The sequence below is a fragment of the Phoca vitulina genome, unplaced genomic scaffold, assembly GCF_004348235.1.
Source record: "Phoca vitulina isolate PV1807 unplaced genomic scaffold, GSC_HSeal_1.0 scaffold10, whole genome shotgun sequence".
NCBI lineage: Eukaryota > Metazoa > Chordata > Mammalia > Carnivora > Phocidae > Phoca > Phoca vitulina.
In genome coordinates, this window is record NW_022589713.1 from 31,661,400 (window position 1) to 31,688,229 (window position 26,830).

The 26,830-nt window shown below is 37.1% G+C and overlaps 1 protein-coding gene across 5 annotated transcripts in view; it reads right to left on the reverse strand.

Annotated features, from left to right (window-relative positions):
• ZNF385D (zinc finger protein 385D) overlaps nt 1–26,830 on the reverse strand; it is an 886,773-nt gene that overhangs the window by 64,755 nt on the left and 795,188 nt on the right. For all 5 annotated transcript variants that reach the window (XM_032408786.1, XM_032408787.1, XM_032408790.1 and 2 more), the window contains one exon: nt 6,658–6,820. In XM_032408786.1, the coding sequence (XP_032264677.1) occupies nt 6,658–6,820 (163 nt within the window). The remainder of the gene's footprint in view (nt 1–6,657; nt 6,821–26,830) is intronic.

Below are 26,830 nucleotides of genomic sequence, written 5' to 3' on the forward strand. Positions count from 1 at the left end.
CAATGGGGTCCTTTATCATAGTACTGATTGTCCCAGGGAGGGTTTGTTTGGAAGAATGGGTCAGAAAAGAAAGACCCCAGGAGCTAGCACAATTTCCACTAAGCCAGGAGGGGCATTTGTACACCACTGCATCAGATCTTTAAGTGCTGATAGAAATGTGTCCCTTTTCAAATGACTTTATATTTCTTCTTAAATTTCAACAGAGCTATGGATTCATAAGCCACAAAAGTGTTTGTTTCTCTGCTTAAAGAAAACGGTCAATGCTGATTATGAAGACCTGGTGTAGTGGGATATTTCAGGGACGGGTATGAAAAATAGAATCTTGTATATAAATAAATGTGTGTTAAATAGTTATATTTATATATAATATATACTATACTCTATCATATATACTAATATATAATACAATATCAAAGATACGTAGCTTTTTGATATCAAGCCCAGCTTGTATTTTGTTATTATTTTCAACATTTGGGACATTTGTTTGAAGACTATGTCAAGAAAAACAAACTTTTCCCATCTTCCTTACGAAAACAGAACAGAGCTAATTCCCACTTGTCCTCCATTAAAAACTGTGTACCTATTTCCTAAATGACATTGGGATTAGTGTTTCCTAACAAATGAGTCATCTACCACTTCTATTTCCAGTTTACAATTCTCATGATTTGGCTTCTACATAAATGGAAGGGGGAAAAAAAATGTTTGTGCTTAGCTTTGCCTGGAACTGGGCCGATTGTAAACAGCTGGCTCTAGAGGGTAATTCTCAGGAAAGAACCCAGAAAGGAAAGAACCCAGATTTTGTGACTTTACAACTGATTGACTTTCCCAAAGAAGCTTTGTTTCCTGATGTATTTGCTTTCCGTCACTGGCCATCATTTTACAAAGTAAATCTTTTTTATCATTAGAAAATATTTTCTTTATCACTCCAAGTGCCTGACCAAATAATGTGAATTCAAATAAACACTTAGAGTCAATTATTAACCCAGAGCAAGTAAATACTCCTTTGCGTTCCTAGAGCTTCTCAAAAATAGATTCAAAAATATTTCAGTCTCAGCACCTTTGAGTCAGATGAATACAATATCCCTGGATTATAATTTTAAATTTAAAAAAAGAGAAAGAGAGGAAAAAATAGATACAAAGAAGACTAAATCATAAGGATGAATAGTGCAAATTTAAATAACACAGTGGCTTTATCTGATGAATATATTTGCAATTCACTCAGACTTGATAAAGAGAATTATGTACTAGAACCAGAAGAAATGTTCTCAGATCTTACCAGTTAGATGACTAAGGTATGTCTATATATTCAATATATAGGTTAATACACTCCTGATGGATAGTCACAGGAGGGGACATTAGAAATGTCAAGGTGTTCCTTACCTGTGCAACTAGAGAACCTCAAAACAAATAAGCAAACAAACTTTAGGGGTTAGACTTGATGATCTTTATGAAAACTCTGAAATTTGATGACTAATATCTCAGAATTCTTTAGATTAATGAGAACCATTGTTCTTCCATGGAGTCATCTATGCAACAGATATAAAAGTCTAAAGCTTTGCTATGCTCCCCCCTTCAAGAACAAAAACACAAAGCTGGCTGCTTCAAGTTTTAAAACTTCTTATTTATGTTTTATATAAATAGTACTCTGTAAAAAAATAAACAGATTAATCAAGTATATACCCTCAATGAATATGTCATCTAGCAATAGGAGGAGGTAAAGATATAAAAATTATATCTTAAGATAGGGTAGTTAGGTATGGATTCTTATCGGATTTGAGATGCAGAGAGAAGAGAAAAGTGATATACTTTTAAGAGAGAAATTTAGAAGAACAGTAAGACAGAAAATGAAGGTGAGATAGCAAAATAAGGTGTGTTTCTAATGGAGAATATTGCAGGTGAGCAATAGAAGAGAAGTTTGGAAAGGTAGGTTGTGGTCAAATCACAGAGGACCATGAGGCTCAGCATGAAGATACACTGAAGGTTTCTGAATGAGTAGGTGCTATGATCTGCCCTGTATAGTATAAACAGACAGGAGAATGAAGGACATGGTTGTCAAGGGACAAGAACGGAGATAGCTGGACTTGCACGGAGGCTAGGGCAATTGTATGAACAAGGCACAGACTTGTACGAGGCCAGGATGAGGGTAGTAACCAAGAGGGAAGGAGTAAAGGATGGGAGGAGAGTGGATTCTAGCACCTGAATAGACATATGGACTGAGATAGAAGAAGCAGAGACACCTAGAAAGTTTCAACTCTGTGAAGTGCAGGACCAAAAATGAAACTAGGAAAGACAGGATGGAGACAAAGTTGGGGATGATGGTCAAGGTTAGGCTTTTCTTTCTTTTTTTTCTCTTTCTTTCTTTCTTTCTTTTTTTCTTTCTTTTTTTTTTGAACGTGTAAAACAGAGGTGCTGACAAGCCACCCAAGTTAGTGACCGATAAGTCATGGAAAGTCAGGTCAGGTTTTAGGCTAGAAATGTGGAATGCTGAGACATCTAGGCACAAGTGATGGTTGAAGCCATGGAGGAATGTGTTACCGTTCACCAATTTATGCTTCCCTTCCCTGGAGGAGATTATTCTTCCCTGCCCATGATAATCAAGCTTGACCATGGGACTTGACAAAGTAAAGTGAGAAGAATATTAGATGTCCTTCCCATTAAGAAGCTTCGAGAGCCTATTGATTCACAATCTTTTTTCTCCCCTTGCTATAGAATTGGTAATGTCCAGCTAGTGACTCCTTCATTAGCCTAGCCTGCAGTTAGTTAATCTGGAAAAAAACCACAGCTAATATGTAGTGTGAGGGAGAAATAATTAGTTGTTGTAAAAGCCACTAGGATTTGGAGGTTGTTTATGACTGCAGTATAAACTAGCCTAACTTAATTAATAGACCATGGGAATGAATAAGATTACCCAAAAAGGAAAACTAAAGAAAGATCAGAAGATGACCAAGCCTGGGACTTAATTCTATGATTGTGAATTTGTCATTTCACAGGAAGAAGAATGAGCTACACTTGCTAAGTTACTTTGGGAATACTTCTTAATTTTTCTCATTACTTCTTCTGTGTAAAAAAACCTCACATTTAAAAAAAAAACCTTGCTAGATGAGACAAAATCATTCTGGCCATATTTGGAAATGTTTGCTCTTTGAATTATTCTCTAATGATTAGCAACCATTCTTATGTACCAACAATTTTGAGTGTTTGATATATTTTTAAAAATATTATTTTTGTCTGGAAATTTTTCTTTGTGTAAATTCACTAACCTAGCACTCTTCATTAGATCATGAGAAATAAAATTATGCTTTAATGTTAGGGAGTCTCATCCTGCCTAGAGGTAGGGGAACTAGGCTTTCTGTGAGCGGTTGGTGGTTGATCACTGAATATTATCTTTTGCTCACCATGCCAGCAGGCAGATTGACATAAGCAATGACAAAAAAAAAAAAAAAAATCCCAAAACTATAGTTCATGAATAAGAGCTTACCCTACAGATCATGTAGACGTATTTGTTATCCTAAGGCAGCAGTTAAAACCCATAATATATGATTTAGGAATTTAAGAGAAATTGTTTGTCAAAATTATTTTTATCAAGTAGATATGCAGTGAAACTTTGCTCATTATTTTAGAGAATCCCAGGAAAGCCTCCAAATCAATGCTCTAATTCAAGTCCACACCACTTCTTGTCCTTTTCACTATTGTTGTCCACTCTTCTTTAAGGTGCTCATCTATCAAATCGTTGTATACTTAGCATTTTTAAAAGCAGTTAGCTTTTTTATATCGCTAGATTATTTTTATTAAGAATGATTTTGTAAAATTAGTAAAATGTGATTTAATGCATCTATATCTTTTATGTATGGATAAGTCTTGTGTATTAAGCAGTAGAGTTAAAATTTTTTATTGTTAAAAAATACATGATCTTTGATTCTAGAGTCTTATCTCTCTCTCCTTCTGCCTCCAAGTATTTAACTATTCTAGCAAACTAGCTCAGAGACCCATCTTGTTTTTAGGGTTGTATTTCTTCCTAATCAATACGAAGAAGCAGACAGTAATAAAAAGGACAAGTAATAGTTTTAAGAAAATTCTAATTTGTCAGCATAGGTGCATCTGATTTATATTGCAATACAAATGGGTAAGAAGGCTATAAAATGACAGGAGCTTTCTTGGGCTACTTCTCATGGGTAGTTTTGTGGAAATCCCAATTTAAGGATAGAATTCAGCTTAAAACATCTGGTGAGTGTGTTGAAATTGTTAGTCTTTCAACCTATATGACTTCTTTTCCTGGGTATAGTTTCCCATGGATTAGGAAGGCAATGTATTCTGATGCTCATAACATTCTTCCTTTGGCTTTAGGATATCTGTACTAACTTTACAGACTTTGCTATCCTTTCTGTCCTTCTGGAATTTTCTTAGCTTCATCTTGAAAGGGTATGTCACCATTTCAACACCATTCCAACCATTAGATAAGTGCTGGCCTCTCCGCTAAGAATCTGTTTATTTTATGTAGGTTCTCACCACACCCCAATCCAAAACCTATTTCCATTTAACTTCTGAAAGGACAGAACCTTCATGACTGCCATCCTTTCCATACGAATTTCTAAGACTGAGGGATGGAGGTATATATTCATAACTCATTTATTATTCTAGTTTCCTAGGATAGTTAAATACTTGGAGGCAGAAGGAGAGAGAGATAAGACTCTAGAATCCAAGATCATGTATTTTTTAACGATAAAAAATTTAACCCTACTGCTTAATGTGCAAGGTTGTTTTGTGATTCCTGGACTTATCCATACATAAAAGATATAGATGCATTAAATCACACTTCCTTAATTTTACAAAATCATTCTTAATAAAAATAACCCAGAGACAACACACATGGGAACCTTTCTTAACCCAAGTTAGCAGTTTTACCACCGTGTACAAATATATTTTTAAATGATGAGAATCCTCAATTTAACAGGGATTTTTTTTTTTTTTTTTGCATTTTAAAGAGGATTCAAGGTAACCCAAATAGTTATTGATAAAAATATCTAAGAACAGAGAAGACTGGGGACAAGCAAAAACTTTACATCAAACCCCATCTCTTTATATCAAGCTAATTTCTTTGTTCTTCCTACCTACTATCTTTTTGCAAAAAAAAAAAAAAAAAAAAATCTTTATGGTAAATATGGCTTTAGGGATCCCAGTTTGTACCCTGATACCTAGGAGCAGAAATTACACTCACCTGCCTCATTACTGCTCATTCCCCTACAGCCCCCAAAATAAGGCAGTGAATTTTCAGTTAATAGAGAAAAGATTAATGCTTTCCTGATAAGGTTTTACATCTGAATTAATAAGATGGCATAATCCAGTTCTTGCTCTGGATACCAAAGAATTGAACATGACAAGCACTTTTTTTTCCCCTTTAGTATGTTGTGACACAAAATTGGATGAATCAGAGAACCAAGGGAGTGAAAGAAAATACAGTGATTCAATAGATATTTTACTCAGTAACTACACCATGCTAGACCAGGGTACAAAGATGACAGTTGCACTCAGCCTCAGAGAGGACATGGGGATCTCAGGGAGTGTGGGGCATAATGCATCTACCAATAATATACTTCGGTAAAGGACATGACATGTGTCATGGGAACTCAGAGCGAGTATCATTATTCCTTACAGATTCACATAGAAGCAAGCATCTCTCCAGAACCTTTGAAGAGCATATATGTGTCTAATCGATGCCACCATGTGTAATAAAGTTGCTTTAATCTGTTCTATTTGTTCACTGTAGCATTTTACATTTTCATCAGTTATGGCTGGAAGATTCTCTTCTACTTAAGATATTACTATTGATGATGATAAAAATGCTTCCTGACCATTGTCATTTGTAGGGATTAGAAAACAACCGACATGTACCAGCCATGGTGTTCTAGAAATTGATTTATTAAAGATACATCTATGAATCACACAGGACCTCTTTTTATGTAAATATTGAGGACCAGTGGTCTTATATTTAAAAATGCCAGCTTCGGGAAACCCCACTGGCTTCCCCTGCCATGAATAAACTGGTTGCTTGCAGGAGCTATCCCAAGAGGCCATTCAGAGGCCATTATTTCGCTGTGAAGACTCTGTTTAAAAGAATAATTGGTATCGATAACACTTACCTGTGTATGCAGAGGGAAGGTTACCCAGCCATAACAAGCCCAGAATCACACAGCCACTACTTAAAACAACGCAGGGTTTGGGATTTATGAGAATAAGTCCTGTCAGTAATAATGCCCTTACCGGGGCCTTCTCGATGCATTTGGCATCTGCTGCCATGTACTCACAGTCAAATCTGCCATGCGGTTACAGGCTAAGGTGCTGCATACAAGACATAAACGATACCCACTGAAAAGATTTACTTCTCAAAAACATGGCTTCAAGTGCCTTTATGCTTTCGTGTTCCTCTAAAACAGCCACAGGACCATTTCAAATGTAAAATCTGCAATATAACTAGTGATTATCTTAAACAGTTGCTTAGGGGGATTGGAAAAATGAGGAGAAACAATTACCATTACGCAGAAAGATGGATCGAGCATGAATCAATGCGGCAGGAACGTAAGGAAACAGACACGGGGCTAGACAAGGGAAGGGACCCCCAAACAACGATGATGACAACAACAACAAAGATCACCGCTTAACCTGTTTTGTCAGAGCTGGTATTGATGGTATTGGTAGTGATGGAGGTGAAGGTAGTCTTTGCGCTGTCCTTGGCAGTTACAGATTTCTGCTTATTTTTCATGGCTTCCAGTGCTTTGAGCTTCTTGGCATGTTTCGTGCCTTTGTAGTGGGCCGCAGCCTGGCTCTACAAAGGAGAACAAAATGAACCATGCAATCAGGCTCATTTCTAAACTGGCATTCTCTGTATTACTGCAAATACAGACTCCCTTTCAATAATAGGTACCATTCAAGCTAATTCTGGCAGTGGCCAAACAGTAGGGCTCTATTTAGAATGATGCTAGAAAGCAATGGGAATCAAGTTCTGAAACCTCGGGACCGAAGGAAGAAATATTCTATCGTTTCTCTTAAGAGAAATGTAGCTGAACATTAACACTTCGACAACATTTTCTTGGTGGAGTGGGGAAAAAAAAAAAAAAAAGAATCTATACCCGTATTGCTTTTGTTCTGCCACAGAAGATGCTGGGCTCCCAAAGATTAACAAGGGCCCCAGAAAAGAGTAACTCTCTTGGCTCAGGAAATGTATTTTCTCTTTCTACAATGTATCTTATTAATATGATCCCCAACAGGTGTCTACAAGGAAAAGTTCACATATAACAAGGGAAGTGGGCACCCTGGAGACTAAGATTGAAGCTCGAGAGTTCAAAAGCAAATGCACTAAGTCCAGATGAAGTAAGTTGGGCAATTTCCTGATCCTTTCTTACTCCTTGCTTCCTACAGAGGTAGCCTGAGAAATTCAACGGAGTGGCATTCCTTAGACATGTGGGTCTTTCATGCCCTAGTCCATTGTCAGGAGGCTCCAGTGTGTTTTGACTACTTAATGGGGCCAATACTATTCTTTTATCCATGACTTCTGAAATTTGAACAGTAATATACATTTTTCCAAGTTTACATTTTCTTAACACGATTTTGTTGTTGTTGTTGTTCTTACTAGAGACACATTAATTGAGATAGAAAATCATTTTAAAGAATTCTGTGTTTATTAATGTTCACTGGAAGAAAAGAAGACTTGGTGGCTTGGGGTGGGATGGGAGTGGGCAGGGAGATTCTTAGATCAGCTCAAAACCCTTAAAAAGTCTCACAAAGAAGAAATCTCAGTGGAGGACTATATCAGTTAGACTACCTACCACTTCCCACGACTTATTTAAACTCCATGTTCTACTGCATGTTCTGGCTCCATTTTGCCAGAAAAATAATAACCACACTGTCCTCTTTGTCACAGCAATGGTGGGTAGGTAGGGTTGCAGTATAATATCTTTTTATAAATAGATAAATAAATAATCCACACCTTCATTTGCATCATTCTGACAAGTATTCTCAAAAGACTAGGTACCCTTATTGAAAGAACACTGGACAAGGAAATTATATTAGAAACAGTCTGAACAGAGAGGACACTCATGCATCAGTTACAAGTTTTCCAACAACACATAACATCAAAAGACACAGTGTGAGCCAAAACGTGAAGTTAAGACTTGCTATAGTTAACTGAAAAACCAGTGATAGATTGGATTGGGTTGATTCTACATAAAGAATGCCACTTTGATGGACAGAGTTGCATCCCCTTTTTTCCTGCTTAGTTCTCCTTTTTAATAAATCAAGTCCTTTGGCCCTATCTTTTGAGGACAATATGCTATAGTCAATTAAATCCACAATATAGAGAGTCATCTCCTCTAGGCAGCTGGTTACATGTTTTCCTGTAAAGCGAAGTTCCTCTCTTCTCTCTGTCGGCATTCCTACCCTTGACACAGAAGTGAATGTTTTATATATAATACACATTAAAAGACAGGGTTTAGTTTAACAATGCTATCTGCACTTATACCTCCAAAATATACATTTTAAGCCTCCTAGCAAATCTTCATCTCAGTAGTATTTCAAATCAGATAAGACTTTGTTTTAACACACCATAGGACCAGGTGAATGTCGCTATTTTGGATATTCGGAAACTTACTCCAAAAAAACCCCTGCAAGTGAAGAAAGTACTTACACCCCCAAAATGTTCTCTGTGCAGGTACAGCTAAGCCAGTGCTTTCAACCAGTGAAATGGCTCAGGGAGTCATGAGGAGAAGGGGGGTGATAGAATGAGCAATAGTTGGTGGTGGCCTCCCAAGTGAGACACCTGATCCATTAAAAGCATGATAAAAAATGCATACTCACTTGAATACTTGAATAATAGTCCCAAAGCATCTTGATAATAATTATTTTAATTAAAAATTATCTGACTTAAAAAAAAGGTAACTAAGCCTTTTCTAAATTTGAAAAAAAAAACAAAAACAAATAAAGATCCAAAGCACTATGGAAAGATCAGGACATGTAAAATTTAGGGGAAAGATAAAGTATAGAGGGGTTGACTGCCCTGGAGGTGATCAATGTGATTACGATGATGAAGGGCATATGTGTTGGGGGAGGAGGCAGACATACAAGTTGGAAACTGAATGTAAACAGATAACCCTTTCTGGATATTTTGCATTTCCTTTGTCATAGACCTTTATCTAATGTTTGTAGAATTCATTGTACTGCTCTTGGATTATACTGGTATACATTTTTCTAGTCAATGCATGTTGACCCCATAACTTCTGATCCATCTTGATACATGTGTGTTGTATAAAGGCGTGTTCCTTGCGTAAGGGAAGTACACCCAGCGAGCTCTCTTTACCCCTTTTGGCCACTTCCTGGACTGAATAAATTATTCAGCCCCATCTAATATTTCTGTAACTATAGACAAAGCTGGGAGATTTTTTTAAAAAGCAGTAGCTGGTCAGAGATATTTCTTTGGGCCTCAGCTGCTTTTCGTTTGGGTAGAGAGGCACAGGATGCACCCCACCACCCCATATTCCTTCTGGGGTTGTTTCTATTGTTAGCCAGTCTCTGAATCAAGTCACTCCCAGAAACCTGGGAACCATCAGACACAAGCAAACATTATTTTTTCACAAGAATGGCTTCAAGGTTAAATAAGTGTGCTATTTCATTGTGGCACATTTCAGCATTCTGTATTTTAAAACTGAAACAGAATCAGATGATCATAGTACACACAGAAGTGAGCGGAACAATAGATACGGGGCTTTGACAGCTTCTTTTTAAATAATGAGTGTAGTATTAGGGTACTGTATAATAAACATTACCACTACCGACCTTGAAATAGCACATGACAGCATGAAATCTAACAAGTGTCATCCCAGAGGCAAGTGCTGACATTAAAGATATGCACACACATTCCTGTAGAATAGAATGATGCCACTTTAAATGTCATCACCACATCCTAGTCATCAGTAGCCAGTCAGGCTTTCTCATCTTCAAATTTTATCTTTAGTATTTCAAAATGGCTTCAAGTTTAAATGCAACTGAAGTCCCAAAGTAGACAAAAATAATTGTCAAATGACCAAAATTGGGAGAGGAATCTCGTTCTTTTGAAACACACATACACACATTTATTTTACTGATCTAAGTGGGAGACCAATTGATAAATCACTTTTATCTTATGAAACTCAATGAGTAATTTTATGTTAATATTCATCTATCATTTTATCTCATTAGCACCAATACATTGTACATTTTTACTCTACCTCTCTTTAATATGAGGTGTCTTAATATGATTTTTAAAAACTAAGTTTATTGTTAGCACACACATCTAGTTCCCATAGCCGGCTAGTTTTCATGAACACATGTGATTTCAAAAGGAACATGGTAGTCTTTGTTAGTTTGCAATATCAATGTAATTTTGCCACATATGAAATTGCATTAAAATTAAATGAACATTATCATAATAAAAGGTAACATCAGAAAAAGAAAGAGTAGTTATTAGAGAAGTTGTAATCCTTTTTGAGGGGGGGAGAGATAATACTTGAGCTAGAGGAATTTTTTCTTCCTTCCCCTTCCCCTTCCCCTTCCTTCCTTCCTTCCTTCCTTCCTTCCTTCCTTCCTTTCCTCCCTTTCTGTCCCTTTCTCTTTCTTTCTTTCTAAGAAATTTTCTGATATTTTAAATTTTAGCTTAGATTATCATTTTCGAGATAAAGAGGAAAATAAAATGATAAAACATGATATTGTATCTTAAACTCTAAAACACTTACTTTACATTTACATTTTAGGAATTATTAAAAATTACTTCAGGGAAAGTTCAACATTTTGATTTATCTATGTACAGTTGTTTTTATGCTGTATATATACTCATTCAAATGTAATACTGAGGCAGTGTTTACAGACTCAGCCCTATAGGTTAGGGCCAGTGTGCATTTTAAATTGGTCAGCAGCTTATTAAATATTTTGAATATCACTTTTGTATATACTAATCCTTAATGTATCTTAATTCTTTTATTATCAACTCTCAGCTTCATTTAACATTGATATAAATAAAGAATTAGTTCTCAAAGTGTGGTCCCCAGACCAGTATCAGCAGCAGCAGCTGGGATCTTGCTATAAATGCAAATTCTCACCGTCCATCCCACACTACTGAATCAGAAACAGTGGAGCTGGGGGGCTTAGCAATGTGGGCTTTACAACCTCTCCAGGTGCTTATAATGCATACTAATGCTTCAGAACCACTCATCTTAAATGTGTTAGAGCATTTTCTTCAAAGATGGCCCCTTCTTACATCCAAATGGCCAATAGACACATGAAAAAGGCTCAACATCACTCGGCATCAGGGAAATCCAAATCAAAACCTCAATGAGATACCACCTCACACCAGTCAGAATGGCTAAAATTAACAAGTCAAGAAACGACAGATGTTGGCGGGGATGCGGAGAAAGGAGAACCCTCCTACACTGTTGGTGGGAATGCAAGCTGGTGCAACCACTCTGGAAAACAGTATGGAGGTTCCTCAAAAAGTTGAAAATAGAGCTACCATACGATCCAGTAATTGCACTACTGGGTATTTACCCCAAAGATACAAATGTAGGGATCCAAAGGGGTACGTGCACCCCGATGTTTATAGCAGCAATGTCCACAATAGCCAAACTGTGGAAAGAGCCAAGATGTCCATCGACAGATGAATGGATAAAGAAGATGTGGTATATATATACAATGGAATATTATGCAGCCATCAAAAGGAATGAGATCTTGCCATTTCAACAACGTGGATGGAACTGGAGGGTGTTATGCTGAGCGAAATAAGTCAATCAGGGAAAGACATGTATCATATGACCTCACTGATATGAGGAATTCTTAATCTCAGGAAACAAACTGAGGGTTGCTGGAGTGGGGGGTGGGGTGGGAGGGATGGGGTGGCTGGGTGATAGTCATTGGGGAGCGTATGTGCTATGGTGAGCACTGTGACTTGTGCAAGACTGTTGAATCACAGATCTGTACCTCTGAAACAAATAATGCAATATATGTTAAGAAAAAAAAAAAAAGAAGACGATAGCAGGAGGGGAAGAATGAAGGGGGGGAGATCAGAGGGGGAGATGAACCATGAGAGACGATGGACTCTGAAAAACAAACTGAGGGTTCTAGAGGGGAGGGGTTGGGGGGATGGGTTGGCCTGGTGATGGGTATTAAAGAGGGCACGTTCTGCATGGAGCACTGGGTGTTATGTACAAACAATGAATCATGGAACACTACATCAAAAACTAATGATGTAATGTATGGGGATTAACATAACAATAAAAAATTTTAAAAAAAGATGGCCCCTTCTTTAATAAATAACCAAAGTTTAGATTTTTTAAAAAGATTTATTTATTTAATTTTAGAGGGGTGGGGAGGGGCAGAGGGAAAGAATCTCATGTAGACCCCTCCTGAGTGTGGAGCCCAAGGAGGATGCAGGGCTCAATCTCAGGACCCTGAGATCTGACCTGAGCTGAAGTCAAAAGTCGGTCACATAACCAACTGCGCCACCCAGGTGCCCCTTAAGTCTAGATTTTTTAAGATTAATATTTAATCATTTAATATTTACTAAATATGAACAATGGGTATCACCCAAGAAAAAACAAAAGCTTCTTTCCTTAAAAACAAGTCATAACAAGAAATTAAAAAAATAACTCTGATACACAGGTAATTGGGGAACTTCTATCAAAGAGGGATGGATGCAAAAGAGCAAATCAACCTTAGTAACCTCCAAACGATTTTAAAACCCCATAGAAGTGCTTCCCAAGTCCTTGAAATTTTCTCTTTCCAGTTTTTACCTTTTCTTTTCAAGCTAATTATGTTGCAGCATGACCCTCTGACCCCATTATTTTACCTTTATATTGAATGCTTTGCTATGATTTATTTTTCCGGGGTCTGGGGACAGCTCTATGAAAAAAATAAATAAAAATCAAGCCCTGTGCACAACACTTAAAACATTCCTATAACAAGTACCTAGTCCACTATTTTACATGCATCAAACTGACTTAGTGTTAGTCATGTCTAGCTTCTTTTCTTATGTACTTAGGGCTCTTTTACCGAGGGAAACTTCTAGCCAGCAGACAAAAAAAGACCACTCTGGTAAGCTAAGAGAGTGCTTCCTCTGTTACTCCATTTAACAAAATATTTGAAGAAGAAACTTAAAAGACAGAATAGTTCATTGTTTTACACTTACCTTACTGCTGTGGATACATGTACCTTTCAAATTCTCTTACATAATGGGGAAAATGACGCGATACAGATATTTTTATCGCTTAATTACACGTCCCATAAAGAATATTTAATAATTTATTTCAACACTTGATTGTGTAGTTAAATCTAAGTAGATGACTGCATTATGAATAAAAATGAAAATTCCCTTGCACTGAGTCCCAAAGTGAAAAACATGATTCAATTAAGAGTGTTCTCTGAGCTCAAGTGATTGATGCCTTACTTTAAATGTGTTCCTGTCTTCCATACTTTTCAATACAGAAATGAACAGTAAGAGTCACAGGAATAGAAAAAAAAAAAAATAGAACAAAAGAGATAATGCCACAAGAGTAGAGTGATTTTTATACACCACCACTACCCACTGGAAGAAAGAAATTCTAAATAAACAAAGAAAAAGAAAAGAGGCATGTCACAGTTTCTCAGATACATTAGGTAACTCTTTGATTTTTTACAAGAAAAGAAAATACCTTGTCACTAAGTACTTATGTAGTTGTGAAAAAAGTAATCTAGATGGACTCACTTATCTTTTCAAAGTTTCTCAATGCATCTATAAACTTCAAGACTTTTAAGCGAAAAGTATTTAATGTTTTCAAGTATTTAATGTGAGTGCTAAAGTACAGGACTTATTTGAGTGAGAGAAGCTAATCTGAGAGGTCTTGCCTGGTTCCTGCTGTGAAACCACTGTTTTTGTATATTTGGAATCCAGACAGCTGCCTCACTGACCTCTCGTGGTGGGGTCCTGACTGGGGGACACTGGCTCACCATTGGCTCTGGTATGTATGTATGTATGATGTATGTATGGAATGTATGTGATGTGATGAAGCCAAAAGAAACATCTGGCTTTGCCTAAGTTTGGTCAGTATTGATGGGAACTTTTTGTAAGCCCGATCCTTCTGATGAGTTTAAACTCTAGTGATATAATCACAAACATGTTTTGTATGGAACTAAGAGAAATCAGAAAAACCACTTTGTCTAACTACTCAACCAGTGTTCGGTATCCTTTCACAACGCCCGTAGCTTAACACTCTGCTCAGCATGTGATTGTCACATACCACTTAAAATGTGGGGGGATTTAGAAATGTTGAATCTAATTATATGTGAGGGTCAAGCTGTCATAGGTATTGGTATCAGTAACAGAGAAAAACGGCTTTATTTCCCGGCAGGATATGCATGCTTCCTCTAAATAACCCCCAATTTCCTCCTCCAGGCAACCTACCTGCCCCTGGCACAACCCCACAGTCCTGACCCTCACGGTCACCACCTCTGCTCTCTATAGAGAACACTGCTTGCAGTGTAGCTCAAGGAGGCATAATGGCCTTCCCTTTTATTCTCTTAAGGATAATACCACAAGAAGAAATAATTTTCAGGCCTTTGCGTGACTGCTTCCCTCTGTCTGGAGAACCATTACTTGTCTGGCAGAAGTCTACTCATCACATTTCACCTGTTCCATGGAGTCCAGGGTAGGTCTGCGTTATGACACTTATGTCACTGCCATAAAAAGGGTTAAGTGTCTGTTTCTTCTAATTGGGAATGAATCTCTCAACAGAGAGAGAACGACTTGGTGTTACTCATCATTCTGTCCCTAGAACCTAGTATGGATCTCTAAATAGGTGCCTATTAAATGCACGTTGAATTAATTTCACATTTTGATTTTAAAATGGAAATACGCATATGGTGTCTCAATGGATTTTGTATGTGAACAGGGTTCAACTTAATTCTCTGCCATTCTTTGGCACTCTGCCTTATCTGTTGAACACACTTTAGGGAATTTTTATGGCGTTTAATGCTGGAAAAGCATCTGGCACAAACACAAACTATTATTTTTTCTCAGGGAAAAAGCTTATCATCAACTGCAAATTGTGCTATTTACAGGAGCTTTCTTTGCATGGAATGTAGCAAAGGAATAATATGGAGACTGTTTCACTTTTTAAAAATTTTGATAAATAACTAACAAGTTTTTTAATCTCAGAAATGTAATGAACTATTCCAGTGATGACTCGCAATTTAAGATTTCTCTGAAAGACTAAATTCTTATGTAAGAATTTTCAGTACTTGGAGAATGCTATTTCTCTGTTAACGTTATTTTTAAACTTTCAAAATGGAATATTTTATGCTCTAAAACAATACAGGGAAATTAATTATGACATCGTTAACCCACGTTCCTCCCTGAAAGCCCACATAATAATATATATCTTGTATTTGCTGAAAAAAGAGCACCTTCCATTTGGGAAAACTTATTAAATCCCCTACTTTTCCACAAACCAAGGAAGGGTTTCCCTCTATAATTTGGTAGCAATTCTAATCTCTAATTCATAAATTTGAGAATTGTTCTGATTGCAACTTTAATGAACTTGTCCCAAAGATGACCTCTAAGATACGCAATTGTTAATAAGATCATTGGGTTCACAAAATAACTATTTATATTTGAGATAGATACTTTATCAGTGTTAAGCATCAAAACAGTTTTCTGAAGTACTTTGACTCTACTGGGATAAGATGAAGAGTGAAATGACAAATAACCTCAAGAACTTAAACCCTTATAGGCATAATCAACCTGCATTCCAGCTGCAGTCCATTCATTCACAAAGGACTCACAGAACTGTAGCCAGACATTATTGTAGTAATGGGAATAGAGCAGAGACAAGTCAGACTGATAAATTCCATTTACACATCTTCTCTATAAAAAGAAATACCAAAGACAAAGTAAAAAGGTTTGAAAAAATATGAAAAATACTTGTAAATCCTACTGCAAAGAGGTTAAACTTCACATTACATAAAGAATATCTAGAAAATCAGGAAGAAAAAAACACCAATGATTAGAAAAATTGGCAAAGCCTTCATGCAATTCAATGAGATAAATTATCTCAAAGTACCTAAGGTCTCTTGGGATGGAATGGGGGCTCAATAATGAGAATAAATGGCCATTTTTTTGGTCAAAATGAAAGAAAGTTAATGTTCATCTGTATAAATCAATTTGGTGCCCAGGTAAGAATTCTGGAAATAGAAAAAAAAAAACTGTGAATAAATTGTTATTTTGTGGAAATTGTGGGTTTAGAAAAAAGAGAGAAGAAAATACTTTAAATAAGAGAAGTTATGCCAACTGAACCTCACTTCAAGACGTTCCTTTGACCAAAGAGGTCTGAGGTGAGAGAATTTGTGGGAAAAACCCAGCAAAATCACCCAACTTCCCAAATAATGATCTCTTGGACTTAGGAAAATATTTGGTGGACAGAAAACAGTGTTTGTTGTTGTTTTTAATTTCATATAACCAAAGTTGCAGGAAGAAATGGCTTTGGCCTTGGATTAACTTTTGGAGGAAGGGTGAGCTGGGAAGAGATAGTGGCAATGACTCTAGAAGACTGAGTTACCTGGGCATGCGTAAATGCCCGATACCTTGTTATGCCAAAATTTCTTCCCCTTGCATAAGAAAGTATTTATTTTCCCTGATTGACCAGGGGGTGCATGAGTTATGTTAGCAACTCTAATCCCATGAGTTTAGTGCTTAGAGAAAACTTCCACAAATGGTGAGGTGTTAATAGCACAGCGTCCCCCTTGAGCAATCAGTAGTCCTTGGCAGAATTCTGGCCAGAGGGGTTTTTTTCCTGAATGATGTTTGGAGGAAGAGCTCAGTGTGTCATGAATGCATCTCCTGATGCTGCTGTTCCTTTACACAGTGGATGTTTGTATGAGGCGTTTATGGAATGCTCATCTGTGCCAGGTAGTCTGTTAAAGGCATTATATGAACATTCTCACTCATTCCTTGCAAGGACCTATGAGGGAATTATACACTCACCGTGAGCATTTTATAAATGGAGAGACGGAAAGTTAGAGCCACTCAACCACATAGTAAGGGCAACGCAGGGTGTGCACCTATCTGTCTCACTCCAAAGACCCCACACACAGCTCCCGTTGCCAGTCCCAAAGAGACTGGAACATGGAGAACCTTATTACATAACTTCATAGTGGCTCACCTTGCAAAGGACATAAGTAAGGCTAAATAGTGCATAGATATTAAGCTCATGAATAAGAAATTATTCTTGATTTTTGTGGCCATTAATTTTATAATTTCACTCATCGTCTGTGTTAGGCCCATGCTTTAGATACTATTATTAGCATCATTCTGAGGGTCTACCTAGTTCAGTTCTTTCCATACCAGCTCCAACAAAGCAATGCTGATGTTCTAAACAAAGTATGGAAAACTATGTGATGTTTGCTTATATCCCAAAAGGTGAAGCCTTCAGGCATCAGGAAATATCACTGGGCACCAGTCAGCTCTTGCACAGAGAGCCTTATAGGCTTGGTTAAAGATTATATTTTTTTACTCTTTGTTCAAAAGAAAGGCTGCTTGACAGTTTTATGATACACAAAAAACACAAACATTTTGCATTTTTGTGAGATCACTCCAGCAGGGGCAAAGAACGCTGGATAGGAGGAGGAGGGCCAGGGTGGGAAAGGAGCAGAGGGGCAGATTTCTATTGCAGTGGCCCAAGGAAGAGATGGCCATTGCTAAGAATTAGATGCTGAAAGCAAAAACAGAGAGAGAAGTGTGCACAGATTTGCTTAATATGTGAGTTAAAAATGTCAAAAATTGATGATGAACTTTGAGAGGTGGTCTCAAATATGCCTCATGGATTTCTGCTTCCTGCAAACACATGATTGGAGGTTCCATCCCTAGAACTGTTGATGGTGAAAGAGGTCCAAATGTTTGGGGAAAGAGCAAGAGTCGGGTTGGGATATGTTGAGTTCGCGAGTCTTTAAAACATCCAAGTAAATTGTGGGTTCTGCAGTTAGCTATGTGGTCTGGAGCTGAGAGATGAAATCTAGGCTGGAGCTAAACTGGAGAGTTATCAGAAACAGATGGTAACTGAAGCCACTGGGAACTGCCTTTTGAAAGGCAAATAAAAGATTTTTTCCTGTTTAACCACTGAAACACAATCCTTAATCAGCTGCAACATTTGAATGAGTGAATGAAGACTCTGGCTGATAGTGTATGGGATAACATATTTCCAAATTCTTCATTGAGCTAAAGTATACTTCATCACTTAGCTTCAAAAAAAGTCTTTCCTTAAAGTGCTTAAAATCTTCAAGTTTCAGCCACAGAGTGAATCATTCCTTTTTTAATCTTTACACCAACATGTTAACTAGAAATAAATGACACGTTTCTCTCTGCTATATAGAATATCATATCTCAGCATTTGGTCTCTAGAGGCTTGATTCATAAGGATAAAAGTTCTATCACTAGAGCAGGAAATGAGGATTGGTAAAGTCCAACAATTGAAGGCTAAAATGAGTGGCCTCCAGACATGGCAGTAAGTTGTTCTTTCAGTTAAAATTGTAGTGGATAGAATCAGCCATTTACAGAAATCTTATTAAAGGGTAGGTCAAAAGCAACAAGGCAGGATGGGACTACTAATCAAGGGCTGAGTAAATGTAAGCGAGAACTGTGCTTAATGAATATTATTAACATGTCTGAAGTAAGACCATCTCAGTTGAATAGGTCTCACCCTGGCATCTGGAAAAAGGGAATTTAAAGATTAACTTCATCGAGATTTCTTTCTTTCCTCCTGAAAAATGTGGGTGAAAAACCAAACCAAACCAAAAACCTAACACTATCTGTCTCTACCTATTATGACCAAAGGAGAAAGGGTTTATTCTGTAAGTCATGTTTTAAAAATTTGTATACATGTAACATTTAAAAGTCAATAATTATAAAATTTAAGTACTTTCTGGCTTGCACATGTGAAGAAATAAAAGCCCACAACTTCATGAGATTACTAAGTTTAAGATCTTTATCTACATTTTTTCAATATATTCAAATGTTAATTTTCAATTTTTGAACAGACCTTTAATTTTAATGCTTTGGGGGATGTAGACAACTGCTTCTGACATTTTTTTTTCCCTAATAGTATTTGTGATTAGTACTAAGAAAAGTTAAAAAAAGTGTTCTCTAAATAAGACATTAAAACTTTGACTTTGTAAATATTAAGAAATTTCTAACCATTGGATATTCTGTAGTATTATCTGAACCCCCAAATTGTTTGAATTTACCAGGGTCAAGACAAAATTAATAAGCATCTATATTTTCATGACAGGTTGGAATATTTGGGTCCAATCTTAAATACAGGAGTTGTTTTAAGTGATGCTTGTTAATATCACTGCTTCCAGTGCTTAAACCAGCAAGTGATTCCCCTCTTGGGCATACATTAACAATTTACTTTTTGCAGACAAGTGCACAAATATGATTAGCTTTTGCAAATTGCTCTTTATTCTGTTACTAGTAAGTAATTTTTATATTATTACAGTGTAAACAGATGCTATTTTCCACTACATATTCAGCTGTAATGAGCTAATTTAATGTATTTAAACAACAAAAGAACTTCAAGAATGAGTCAGTGATTCAAGCTGCATGGAAACCAAGAGAAAAATCAAGCATGAAGTTTGCAAAAATTGTTCCAAAATTCAGCTTTCAATAAGGAATTGTGGAGCCCCTGTTCTTTGTGGTCGTTTAGCCAAAGCTGTGTTTTCACCTTCGCATGGTAAGTCCTGCAATCTTCCAAGTGGAAGGGTTCCATAGGCTCCTTCGCTCATTGTGCTCCCATTTCCTGAAAGGCTATTAGTGTCACTCCTTAAGGTTGAAGATTACATTTACTTATTTGTTTATCTGTTCATTTAAATATTTATGTATTCAACAAGTGTTTATGCTGTGGGGCATTCCAAATATAGATAGACATTATGGGAAGTAGATCAAGAAAAGGAGATGAAGATGTAGCAATGAAAATAGGATAAAACCCTGAAGAATCTGGTATCACCGGAAACAGAGAGATAACAGCTTCTGGAAGGGAATGGTTATCAGTACTGACTGCTGCTGCCATGTCAGATAAAAGGAGAGCATGGAGGGGCCCTGGGTGGCTCAGTCGGTTAAGCATCTGACTCTTGATTTCCGCCCAGGTTGTGATCCCGGGGTTGTAAGATCGAGCCCGGTGATGGATAGGGAGTACGCTTGAAATTCTCTCCCTCTGCCCCTCTCCCTGCTCGTTTTTTCTCTCTCTCTCCCTCTCAAATAAATAAATGAATAAATATTAAAAAACAGAAAAAGGAGAGCATGGAAGTGTCCACTGGATTTTACAACATATATATTGTTGGTAACTGTAATACAGGATAGGATAATTTAATGCTTAATCAATTGATTGGAACAGTGGATTTTGGGAAGGTCTGGATTGAGTGAAGTTTCTGAATGCTTGGTCATGGAGTTGCCAATTTAAGTGTTTCCAGATGCAAACCTTGTCATCTGACACTATCATGCTGAACTGAGCACTATTATCTAATTCTACTAATACATGTTTCCATATTATAAGTGGATATGTGGAAATAGACCTGCATTTTGATTCTATCATTCATAAAAGCACAAAGATGAGTTAATATTTTCAATAACATCAATGAGTTATTTTAAAATACTTTCACTTTTTTTTAACAAAGCCCTTGGAGTAGAAAATCTTTTATTTTTTTTTAAAGATTTTATTTATTTATTTGACAGAGAGAGAGTGAGAGAGGGAACACAAGCAGGGGGAGTGGGAGAGAGAGAAGAAGGCTTCTCATGGAGCAGGGAGCCCAATGCGGGGCTCCATCCCAGGACCCCGGGATCATGACCTGAGCCGAAGGCAGACGCTTAATGGCTGAGCCACCCATGCGCCCCTGGAGTAGAAAATCTTAAAAGTTTAAATAAAGAGAAGGGATGATGTAAAATAACCTATAAACAAACCATCTAGTATTAATCCTTTCCGATTTTCAGGGATTGTTTTTTCTATCAGTAGGTATATAGTAGATGCTCAATATCTATTTGTTGAACAATGATTATATATTATTATGCAAAAAATGAGATCACATTCCTTACTGTTACATAAAATACTTTATTTAGTTATTAACACATCTTCAAATTTCTGTATTTGATCAAGATTGTTTCGTTCACACCCTCATGATGATTGCCACTCTTAGGGAGAGATGATGTAGCTTGGTGTTGCAAGCAATGAGCTAGCGAAGTGAAGGCATAGCTCCCTACTAGTCTCCTAGGTTTATTCATATATCCGTTTACTTAACTTTACTTAAACCATTTCACCTGAAATTTCCCTATCCCTAAAATAGAGCAATGGTGCAAACGGTTATAATCAGGTTCCTGAGTAAAATGATTTATTTGTTACTTTGAAAGCAAATTTTTAGATAAAGACTAAATAAGAGTCTAATCTTACTTATTCATAGAAATATTACATGTAGGCTTTCCTCTATAGATTAGTATTATAAATTGGCTACCCTCTGGTCTTCAGCATCCTCCCTGTCTGCAGTGGCCATAACTTGCTACATCACCAAAACCACAGGGAACAGAGGTGCCTGACAACCAGAAATGCTCAGTGCAGAAGGATTAGTAAAATTAGAGAAATAAACATCTATGTTCTCAAGCCTCTCTAGTTTAAGTTCTATTTGTTACAGCAGCTTGGCATGAATATAACTAATCAAATCCTTCCCACAGATTTGCAGGTGAGGAACAAAGAACATAAAAGTGCCCTGCTAGGGGCGCCTGGGTGGCTCAGTCAGTTAAGCGTCTGCCTTGGGCTCAGGTTGTGATCTCCAGGTCCTGGGATCGAGCCCCGTGTCTGGGCTTCCTGCTCAGCAGGGAGTCTGCTTCTTTCTCTCTCTCTCTCTCTCTCTCTCTCTCTCTCTGCCTCCCCCTGCTCATGTTCTCTCTCTCTCTCAAATAAGTAAAAATCTTTAAAAAAAGTGCCCTGATAATGATAATAGTAACTACCAAGTATTTGCCAACGAATATATTCTATGTACTACTGAACAGATTTTACCTAAAGTTCACAGTTTCTCTCAGAATTAGATCTTATTATATTCATTTCACAGATGGGGAAACTGAACTTCATAATGTCTAAGTGACCTGCCCAAGGTCCATAAGGAGCAAGCCAGAGAGGAAACATTTAAAGCCAGATATTCCTGTCTCTGAAACTCATGATCCTTCCAATACAACAGGAAGAATTTTTCAAATACTTCTGTCTTTAATGCAGATATTTAGGAAAATGAAAAAATATGTATATAACCAGAAGGGGAGAAAAGATTAAAAATTTTTAAAAAGTCCTTTCTGATAGAACAGATTTCTTACTTTCTCCTATACCTTTACCATGAAAACATATTTTTTTTAATATACTGTCCGCTTTCTGGGGCACAGTGTCAGGGACTCATAGAAGAAACGTATTTCTTCTTCCTTGGCATACAGGCAGATTACACTTCTCTTATACCTAAGTGGCTATGAGGTGGAGTGATAGACAATGAGTGTGAATGTAAGTGACCTGTAATATGTCCAGCCTCAGTTGACTAAAACCTCCCAAGCATAGTTTTCCAGGTTCTTTCCCCTTCTGCCTGTTGGATGCAAACAAGCTTAGCCACCTTGGAAGCCACACACTAAAGATGTTGAAACCACAAGATGAAAGCGCCTGGATTTCTGAATCTCCACTTGGAAGAGATGTGCCAATGGATGGAGTACACATATTTTGGGTATTACATAGGAAAATTTAAAATGTCTATTATTAGAGCTATTATACATCCTTAAGATAGATTTATTTATTTATTTATTTATAAGAGAGAGTGCGAGTAGGGGGAGGGGTAGAGGGTGAGGGAGAGAATCTCAAGCTGACTCTGCATGGAGCTCAGAGCTGGACACAGGGCTCCATCTCACAGCCCTTAGATCATGACCTGAGCTGAAATCAAAAGTTGGACATTTAACTGACTGAGCCACCTAGGCACCCCTACAGCTATTATACATCTTTTGACTGATTTACACAACAACCAGAGTTACATTAAACTAACAAATGCATATACCGTCTTATTATGTTTTAAGTCTGGATAAACATAGGGCTCCCAGCCAAGGAAAAGAAGAGCCAGTGTATGAACAGATAGACACAATTAAGTTTGCAAATTTATGTTTTTAACTAATCTTTGACTAAATGAGGACCAAAGTACTCTGAAAATCTGCATGTTAAGTGATTTTTAAAAGAAGCAAGGATGTGATGTATCTTTCTTTGGACCTCTTTGGGTATTTCTTTGGATAGCCGAGAGTAAAGAAAGACCCGGAAATGGTGTTAAACCATAAATTGGACAGACCCAAATCACCCTTTCTATATATTTCCTTATCAATTCTTACTAAATCAATATTCTTCTGGTATGATTGGCATACCCAGTTTCCCCAAATGCTCTACCTGAAACCAAAGTTGGAACCATGACTGAGGGTCTTTTCAGACTTTTCATTGAAGCCAGGTTATATGTTCTTACCACAGGGCAATGGAATTTCAGTTTCTGATACCCTATTTGATTTTGACAGAATAAATCAAAAGATCCTGCTCCTTCCTAGAAAGTCCTGCAAGTGACTGATGAAACTCCCCCAAATTTTAACATCAAGCGCTTCAAAAATAAGTACTACTTTTATTTCAGGGACCCTTCAAATCCACAGCTTTTTATGTGTCTTCATTTTTCCTGGCTGTCCTTTCTCATCACACACTTAGAAAGCTTAAAACAAAATAAAATAATTTACTCGTGCCTTTAAAAAAAAAATCTTTTCAGCAGACACCAAGATAATCTTGTGTTTCTTTTTTCAATCTTACATAAATTTCATCTATAGACCTGAAGTTCCTTTTGGAAACATCCATTCATTTTCACTATCTTCAAGTGAAGAACATAAGAAACAATGCCTCACAATAGGTGTGTAATTGCAAAAAAAAAAAAAAAAAAAAGTACATAAAACTTTGTATAAATGTTACTATAACCCAGAAGATCACGGTCCCAGGTCTATAAGCTAAGCATTAGGCATAAGCCTTACTTTAAGTAAAGTGGAATGAAACTAAGTTTGGATTACATGGTTCTGAATTTAAAATTTGGCTTTCCACTCAGGGACTATGTGACTTTAAGCAAGCTACTATTCTCCAAACCTCAGTGTCTTCATTTGCAAAATTATTATAGGAAAGTCTGTTCTTTACTTTGTGAGGATCAAATTAGAGAAGCAAAACTTCAGTGCCTGGAATAAAAACTAAATTTGAATGAGAATTCTGGAGTCTCCATCCTGGTATTTGATTAACTTACTTTTCATTACATTAGAACCCTTTTGTGGAAGGCAGAGCTTTTTCTATGTCCAACTCTCAGACTTAACCCCTTTTGGGAAACTCAACTAACTGCCCCATCAACTCCAAGCTATACCAATGGAAGGAGAGAATATTAATAGTCTTAGTAAGGTAGGAAAAAAAAAGATGATAAGAATGTTTTCATAATAACTTAGAAAAATTATGCTAAAATAGACCCTCAGCATGAGCAAAAAAATGTTTGTTTTATGGGTATTTCATCCTAAGCAACTTGAAAAACCTAAGTACCCCTTCCAAAGCCCAGAGGATGCAAGATCTAAAAAGCTGCCCTTCCTTGCTGCAGATACAGCTAAAGGAAAACCAAATGGAAGCCAATGATGGAGACAGCTCTGGGGGAAATGCAGAGAACAACTCGGCAGCGTGTTAGTAGACCAAGAGAGTGGTAAAATAGGAAATGAAGATAGGGAGATGAGGGAGGAAGGAATCCCCAATTCCATCCAAAGGGACTAATGGATCATTTTAGGGACTGACAGATGATTAGACAGGAGAGGAAAATTAATTTGTGAACATGTGTAGTCATCTAATAAATATATGATTTCATTACTGGCAAGGGGTTAGATCTTCCCAACCTAATATTACGGCTGTATTATGGCTCTAACACAGCTACGTTCTTAAAAGTTGTTGCAAAGAAATCATTCTTATTTGTATGTAACATGGAACAGAAGATCTGCTTGCTCCTGGAAAGAGGCGGGAAAACGATCCCCAATTTTTTGATGCCAGTTCAACCCCTTTTCAATGTTTAGTGGGAACTTTCTTTGGGACCCTTAGGACTCAAAAGGTACCTTGTGGTTAAAACAGTATATGCCGCCATCATGGTACATTTCAAAGAAATAGGGAGCAAGCTATATAGTGTTTTGGGAATATTCCTTTTTCTCCCTCAAATATTTTAATTCTTGTTAAAATTACTCGAAAAGACACATTCTCGGTTTATTGTTTTTCTTTTAACTTTGGGTGGGAAAATAAAGTGTTTTTGTTGTTGTTCATTTTTATTTTTTATTTATTTACTTATTATTAATTTATTTTATATTTATTTTTATTTTTTAATGTTTCTTCTCATAACTTTATTATTTTATTTTAAGTTTCTATTTTACTTCCAGTTAATCATACGATGTTATATTAGTTTCAGGTGCACAATATAGTGATTCACCACTTCCACACATCGCTCTGTGCTCATCACAAGTGCCCTCCTTAATCTCCATTGTCTATTTCACCGCCCCCCCCAACTGCCTCCCTTCTGGTAACCATCAGAATTGTCCTTTGTTTTTCATTAAATGCCAGCTTGATGACCGGCACACTTAGTTTCAACTCCCCTCTCTCATTTGCTCTATAATTCAGATCCGTGTCACATTTTCCCAAGACCTCTCAAGAAAACAGGGCGGCTTTTTGTGGTGACTACAGGAAAGCACAGTATTTAATGAAATGTGTGGATTCTGTGTTCAGAAGACCTGGTTCCAATCTTAGCCCCACTGCTTGCTGGTACAGGGAATTTATGCAGCCTTTTTAAAGCTCAAGTTTCTCGGGGTGCCTGGGTGGCTCAGTTGGTTAAACCTCTGCCTTCGGCTCAGGTCATGATCCTGGGGTCTTGGGATTGAGCCCCAAGTCCTTGTTGGGCTCCCTGCTCAGTGGGGAGTCTGCTTCCCCCTCTCCCTCTGCCTTCCCCCTCACTCCCACCTCCGGCTTGTGCTTTCTCTCAAATAAATAAAAAATAAATAAATAAAGCTCAATTTTCTCATTGGCAAAGTAGAAGTAACAATCCATAATTACCTGTTCATTCATGCTTCTTTCAAATGTTGCTATAACCCACATCATGTACTAAACTCTGGGCTAGATACTAGGGCTGTGGTGGTGGAAAAAAAAGAGAGAGAAAGAGAGAGAGACTCAGTCCCTGTCCTTGGTGAGCTTGGCATTATCATAAGGATTAAAGGAGTCAGTGAATTTAAAAACACTAAATGCTCAATACATGATAGTTACACCTATTAGTGCTCAGGACACCATTATTATTATGACACATAGACCAATCATGGTGCAGGTTATGAGGCTTTTAGGAGATTTCTAGATTGCCATTAAAAAAAAAAAACAGCAAAAAGAGCAATTCGCTTTCAGATGAAGTGTGCTTCTCTCACATTAGACTGCCGTTAGAATAACCAAAATGTATTTGCATGCACATACGTATGAATCATATTAAATTGCCAGCACGTGAAAAATTTTGGACCTATAAAATCAGCAATTTCACATGCCCGTTCTAATGTCAGCAGGAGGGAGGGGGTGCATGAGAAGATGTATGTGGGAAGGAGAACACAGTGATGAATAGTACACGCTGCAAAAGTTTCCCTCTCTTCAACATCGTATTTAACTAAATATAGATTTCTGATAATTAGATTTTAAAATATTCTTAAAAATGGAACATTCTGACT